A 7,341-nucleotide genomic window follows, 5' to 3' on the forward strand; every position below is an offset into this window, starting at 1 on the left:
GTGAAATATGATTTGCCAACAGAGTGATAGCAGTAGCCATATTTATAGCAAGTGAATATTATCAAAGTAAATAAACAAACAAAAAACAAAATCAAAGAAAAAACAAAAGCATTAAAACTGTAAAGGGCCAAATGGAAGAAAAAAAATAAAGTTAAGACAAGTAAATAAAAGCAAAATTAAGGATACGTGAAAACAAAACAAAAGCAATTATATGAAACTTAAGCAAAATTTTAAAATATTAAATTACTATCCCTTGCAGTGGAGGCACCTGGCTTAGTGGTTAGGGTGTTGGACTCCTAATTGTGGTTACAATATGTGGGCAGGGCAATGTGCTGTGTTCTTAAGCAAAACACTTCCTTTCACATCACTCCAGTCCACCCAGCTGGTAAAAATGAGTAATCCTGCGAGAGACCAGCATCATATTCAAGGAAGAATGTACATACATCCACATATATACTGCCAATCACTTCAGCAATGTAACTACACACATGCTGTTGGCAATTTTTTTTCCTTCTTTGAACTTTGCCCTTTCTCCTTTGTAACGAAAAGCTATGCGCAAAATGTCAAACTCTCTCTTTTCATCAAACGTCAAGCTAATACATTTCTTGTGCAAAGTTTTTCATCCTAAAGATTATTGGTGCAAAAAATGCAAAAATAGAGAGAAGATTTCTTCTGCTATATTATTCCTAAGAAGGAAATCAGTTTTACATGTCGGCCCCAACAATAGTATCTTAAGTATATTTGATAACTTCATTTAGTCATTGTTCTCTTTCAAATCAAAAATACAAAACAATGAAATGCTTGTTGACAAAGAGTTTGAAGTTAGAATCTTATTAAATAACTACAACATATTCATTACAACTAATGGATTGTTAACAAGTAGAGTATTCATTCCATAGAAGAGCTTGTGAAATTAGAACCTACTAAATAATTAAAACATATCCTATAACTAAGACCACAACATCAAAACAAAAGAAACCCTAACTATGACAAATATGGTAATTTATTGAATACAGTTTGTACCAACTCATGTATAAAAAGTTAATCTCTTAAAAATTCAAGTTAATTGTGATTAAGGTAGTTTTGTGTTAATGGAAACTATAACATTAAATAAAATCTTGCAACACAATAATTCGGTAATGAAAGCATTATTGTATTGCAAAGAAAGCTATAAACTCGAATGCTAATAGAATATGGAAACATAGATAGATGTCTGAAGTATTATGTGCACACTATGCAAGTTATCAATTTAATCTATCATTATTTATCAGTACTTAAAATGGATAATAGGTGAAGAGATTCATGATTTGATTTACTTTGGATTAGCTTTATATTAAATTTAAAAAAAGGAAAACAAAAGAAAAAGGAAAACAAAAGAAAAAGGAAAACAAAAGAGAAAGAAATAGAAATAAAAGACAAAATTAAGAAATGTACCTTGAATCTTGCCCCGTCGCTTTTTCTCTTTCTGTTCAGTAAGTCTGTCCAAAGGTAAGTCATGCATATCAAGGTTATAAACCTGGCGTGCAAGCACGCGTGTTAGTGTGTTGATAGTTTTCTATTAAGGAAAACAGAATGAAACAAATACAATTACATAATATACACATAATGATAATAATACAAGTTTGGCTGAAATACAAACAACTATCACAGATTACTTTCTTTCCTTACACTTGCCACCCTATAGACTATTGTTTTCATATACTTAATTCCTTAAATCACAGGCATCTCATAATCCAAAAGAAAGCCATCTAAATGTATAGTAAAATTCGCTTTCTGAAAACCTTCAGCTATCTCCGTCATGCTATATCCTCTACCATTTTTGTTAAAACTGCAAGTACATTTATCTCTTCTTTACAACTGACCAGTTACCCATAATCCTCATTAATCTAAACATACATGCAGCTTCTGATCCTAAACTACATTAAACAATATGAGGTGGTACCAAAAGGTTCCCAGACTTGTTATATTTAATTAAAAAAATAACTTATTTACATCATCTCTTTCAAAATAGTCACCTTGTGCAGCACTACACCAGTCTCAGCATTCCTGCCACTTTTGGAATCCAGCCTTGAAGTTGTTTTCCATAAATGAGTTGAGGACCTTCTGCGATTTGCTCTGGATCTCAATAACAATGTTAAAACAGTGACCTTTGAGCTGCATTTTCATCTTGGGGAAGAAATGAAAGTCTGCAGGTGCTAAATCTGGCAAATAGGGAAGGTGTGGAAGTGGTACCAGGTTATTTTTGGCAACAAACTCAAAAGTGAGGAGAGTTCAGTGACAGGGTACATTGTTGTTGTGAAGAATCCAATTTTTCACACTCCCCAGATCCGGTCACTTTCACAGAATGCCATCCCTCAAATGCTTCAAAACATCACTGGATTGTCCTCCAAAAATCCTCATGCACAAGCTGATGAATTTTCTCCACATTTCCAGAGGTGATGCTTGTGGCAGGTCTTCCAGATCACTCATTGTCTTCTAAAGACATTCTTCCACTTTCAAAGCACCTGTGCCACTAAAAACATTGCATACAACTCATTGCTTCATCACCATAAGCTTGCCAAAGCATGCTCAATGTCTCTATAACAGACTTCCAAAATTTAAAGCAAAATTTCACATTGGCTCTATGTTCCTGTCCATGACAAAATTGCAGACTACAGCATACACGTGATCACAAAAGCACAAATTTCGCAACTTGCAAAGTAAACACAGTAATACCACTTGGCACACTGCTTCATGAAGATCACTGCTAGCTCTCACTGCACACACAACCAGGAGCTACCATCTGTTGGCGTGCTACAGAACTAGTCCAGAAACTTTTTGATACCTCACGAGCATTACCACTCACAGGGTTAAATGATTCGACATTTGTCATCTTCATGAAAAAGATATAAACATTCCAACCTCCCTGTTTTTTTTTGTTTTTTAATCAGTGAAGACATTGCCCATGCCTTGTTACAGGAACTCCAAAACTGGTAGGAAAAAGTAGTTATCCTCAAATGCATGGATTGGATGGAATTTACTGAGGTGAATTTTCTATGGCTGGATGCCTTTCCAGTCACCAACATTCACCTGTTTCCAAGTAAGGGGATATTTTCCTCCATGACCAGTAATGTTTTCACAGAAGACTGGAAACAAGACAGTGACACTCACAACTATCACATGTCATGTCAAGGAGACTGTCACAACATACACGTGTATATATGATGGGCTTCTTTCAGTTTCCATCTACTAAATCCATTCATAGGTCTTTGGTTGGTTGGGACTTTCGTAGAAGACACTTGCCCAAGGTGCCATGCAATGGAACTGAACCCAAAATGTGATTGGGAAGCAAATTCTTACCACAAAGCCATTCCTGAACCTCATATGTAGAAAACAAAAAAAAGAAAGAAACATGATGCAGCCCCCTAATCTCTAAGAACAGAGTTTATTTAGATTTCAATAAATAAACTGATGACTTACCGACCATTCTTTGATGAGTTCATCCCAAGATGTCAGAGATGACAATACGTCGAGCAACTGGTGCCACAAGTCAGCTGATATATATACACTTAAATTTGCTTTGATCCATGTGACAATCAGTGTCTAAAGACAGATAGAAAAAAAATGTAAAGAAAAGAATGTGAAGAAAAAAATCACTATAAAAGATAGTTATTTTAATTTGTTAATTTAATAAATACCACCAAATAACCTGAGACTTGAAAGTTAATGAAATTCAGTAATATCTCCAATTAGTAGTTTTACAATGAAGATCTAGAGACATAGGTAGGTTAAAGTCAGTGTACACTGAATCACCCTTAACGTTTCATCTCCAATTTAACAAGCAGTCAAACAACCAAGGAATTTCTAACTGTGATACAACACAACCCAACAGGCTGTAGCTCAATGGAAGATCACAACATTCCCAATGAGACACAAAACTACAAACTATGAATCAATCTGAGAGATGCCAACTCATTTCTGTTGAGACCCAAAAGGATCAACACACTATAATGACAAATCACATTATTGGTGGTAAGAGTCAATGCTACATTTTACAGGTTAACTCCAGAGATGATAGACAACACTTGGACAAAAAATTTCCAAGCTTTTAATCAAGAGGCTTTACCATAGATCTTGCAGTGGTTATGTCTCTCCGCCCCACTGAAAGAATACAACTTGTATCTAGCAATACAGTAATCAAAACATCCAGGCATATATTGAAAGAGAGTTTTCACAACAAAGACATCTACTTGAAAGGTACACAGTTTAATTATTATTAGATGGTCATGTCCATCAGGAGTTTAGATCTTAAGAATTCAGTGATTTACAATTTAAAATATTGATATTTAACTTACTTGAAAGATTGGCTGAACAAGTTTTCCTCCCAAAGTTCGGAACCGATCTGTGGGTGGGCTCTTCTTCAAAACACCAGAGGTAACACATAATAATACCAATAAGGTCTGCTCCCTTGAAAGATGAGAATAAAATAATTGATTTTAAAATGTTTATTACTTAAATGTGAACTTCCAATGAAAATATTTGATACAAGAGTTACAGGTAGTATGGGAACAAAATATTTAGGTTAAACTAATACAGAAATGTAATTAATAGAGTATAGGTAACATGGAGTAGTGTGGAATATAACATAGGAATAAAGAAAAGCCATAATTTTATATAAAACCATTGCTTGAGAATGATAAACAACAGGAAAACTGAGCAGGAAGAATGGAGATATGATACTAGATGTGTTGACCAGTGTGATATCTATACAAAGATAGACTCAAACAACACAAGCATATGACACTACATGTGATATTAGACAAGAATGACATGAAGATGTGACAACAGAGTAAAAGAAAGCAGAAATGAGAAGCTGTGATTTCAGAGCTGAGATACATGATGGAGAGAGGTGTCAAAAATTGGTGATGAGAACAATGTTGACAATGATGCAGATGATCTTTTGAAAAATATTAACATAAAAGTCAAAGTAGTGAGTTACTGATGAAAAAAAAAAAAAAAATGATGAGGAGGATAATTATTTTATATTGGTCTCAAATTTTGGCACAAGACTAACAATTTTGGGGAAGGAGTAAGTCAATTACATTGCCCCCAGTGCTCAACTGGTACATATTTTATTGACCCCTGAAAGGATGAAAGGCAGAGCCAGCCTCAGCAGATTTTGAACTCGAAACATAAAGGCGGACGAAACGCTGATAATCATTTTGCCCGGCAAACAAACAATTCTGCCAGCTCACTGCCTTATAATTATTTTATATTGACATTAATTTATACATGTTTAGGAAAGTAAAATCTAGGAGTTGCCTCAATCATGTCTTTTTTTTTTTTTTTTTTTTTTTTTTTTTTTTTTTTTTTTTTTTTTTTTTGAAAAGACAGAAAAAATAAAAGTCAAGCAGCCTGAAGAGCAATACCAGAACATAACTTTTAGGTTTGAACTTTGAGTAGATGGTAAAAATCAGTCAATCAATGATACTTACCAAGTTTTAGGTGCAAGCTGTATATTCAAAATAATGTGTCTGTAGATGTTCAAGACACGCTTACATAAATCAACCTACAATATGAAAAGCAGACAGTGAAAGGTAGCATTTGCACATAAAGTGCATTTAAACTTAAGGAAAGGTAATTATGAGAGAGAGAGAGAGAGAGAGAGAATCAAAATTTAAGCAATTGCCACGTAAAAGAGTAAACATATATTCTAAGAAAATAAAGTGTGTGCTTATGTATGTGTAGGTATGTATAATGGGTGGGGTATTCATAGCTAATATGGAAAGGCTTTAACGTCAAACTTAGCTAATGTATCATTTTTAATTATGGTAGTGAGGGACAGTTTTGTATTTTACTAATCTGAGAGATCAACTATTGTTCTGCCATTCAAAAAAAAGTATCAAGATCAAATTTTCAAGCAATTTTTTAATAAGTCAAAGCAAAACAAAAAATTAAATCAAATAAACAGTTTAATAGTTATATGAAATATTTTTCCATTCAAATATAACAAAATTACTTCCTTAAAAAATTATTAAGATTACAGGTTAAATTTTTAATTTAATAATTTGGAACAAAATTTATGTGTATCACACAAAGTGATTTCCTGGCACACACTATTTTCCATCATACATCAATGAGTTACTAACCTGTTCGAGAAGCAAACTCCCATCATCTTCAGCTTCTAACAAGAAAATATTTGCTGCATTAGTGATGAAAACTTGTAATACTTTCTGTAATCCAGCCCTAACATCATAGTTTTGCTGCTCTCCTCGGTCTGCTAGCTCTTGAATTGCTCCTAAGTATGATGCATTTCTCAAGTGGGACTTGTCAGGAAGATCGTTGACCAAAGGTAAACGAGAATTCGAAGATGCAGGAGATTCCTGGGGGTTGGATATGGAAGAAGAGAATGCGCAAAAAAAAAAGAAAGAAAGAAAGAAAATCTATATAGTTAGCAGCACAAAAATACATTCATAATAAACAAATAAAGAAAACTAGTTACAACTATTATTATCTCACAAATGAATTATGAGAACAAACTATATTTGTCAGCATATAAACTATGGTTGTCTACTTCAAAATAATATTCCACAATATCCACTGTAGTATGCACAGTAATTTACAATAAATATACCATATTTGCCAGCATATATGATGTGCTTTTCCTATTTTTAACTATATCAAAACATTGCCCTTGCATTTAAAGTGGTCATGCTACAGATGAGAGACTAAGTGCCATAGATCAGGGAGTTGTATGGGCATAAGTCCACTAGATACACTAGTTCTTACTTAGTAATTAAATATTGAAAACATGCCAAATTATCAGTTTGTTAGCACAAACATGAAAAATTGCTTACAATATGTCAGCAATTGTGTAGAAAGGCCACATCATCTTATTATACCTCCTTCCCCAGCATACATAACCTACACCTGATATGTGTCATTTTATTTAATGACTGGGTTTTTTTTAATTATCTAAATGAAAAATTCTGTTTGAAAGATGAAAGGAACATAAACAAATTTTCTTCCACCTGTCACCTGTTTGCAATGAGTGGGTCTTTTATCTTTTATTTGCTTCACTCATTTGACTGCAGCCATACTGGGACACTGCCTTGAATAATTTTTAGTCAAATGAGTCAACCCTTTCCCTCTTCATCCCCAAAGTTTGATGCTTATTCTATTGGTGCATCTTGATGAACCGCTAAGTTACGGGGACATAAATACACCAACACTAGTTGTCAAGCAGTGGCAGGGGACATACACATAGGCATACACAAAGGCATACATAGGTGTGTGTGTGTGTTCAATGGCCATCTTTCAGTTTCCATCAACCAAATCTTTGGTCAGCCCAAGGCTATAGTA

General features: G+C 33.9%; 1 protein-coding gene across 1 annotated transcript in view; it reads right to left on the bottom strand.

The window, feature by feature from the left end:
- LOC106883134 (ral GTPase-activating protein subunit alpha-1) overlaps nucleotides 1-7,341 on the bottom strand; it is a 294,566-nt gene that overhangs the window by 213,197 nt on the left and 74,028 nt on the right. The window contains exons 13-17 of the mRNA XM_052971984.1: nucleotides 6,129-6,362; nucleotides 5,475-5,548; nucleotides 4,335-4,446; nucleotides 3,460-3,582; nucleotides 1,435-1,555 (exon numbers count right to left, since the gene is read on the bottom strand). Of these exons, the coding sequence (XP_052827944.1) occupies nucleotides 1,435-1,555; nucleotides 3,460-3,582; nucleotides 4,335-4,446; nucleotides 5,475-5,548; nucleotides 6,129-6,362 (664 nt within the window). The remainder of the gene's footprint in view (nucleotides 1-1,434; nucleotides 1,556-3,459; nucleotides 3,583-4,334; nucleotides 4,447-5,474; nucleotides 5,549-6,128; nucleotides 6,363-7,341) is intronic.

The sequence above is a fragment of the Octopus bimaculoides genome, chromosome 11 (assembly GCF_001194135.2).
Source record: "Octopus bimaculoides isolate UCB-OBI-ISO-001 chromosome 11, ASM119413v2, whole genome shotgun sequence".
Taxonomy (NCBI): Eukaryota; Metazoa; Mollusca; class Cephalopoda; order Octopoda; family Octopodidae; genus Octopus; species Octopus bimaculoides.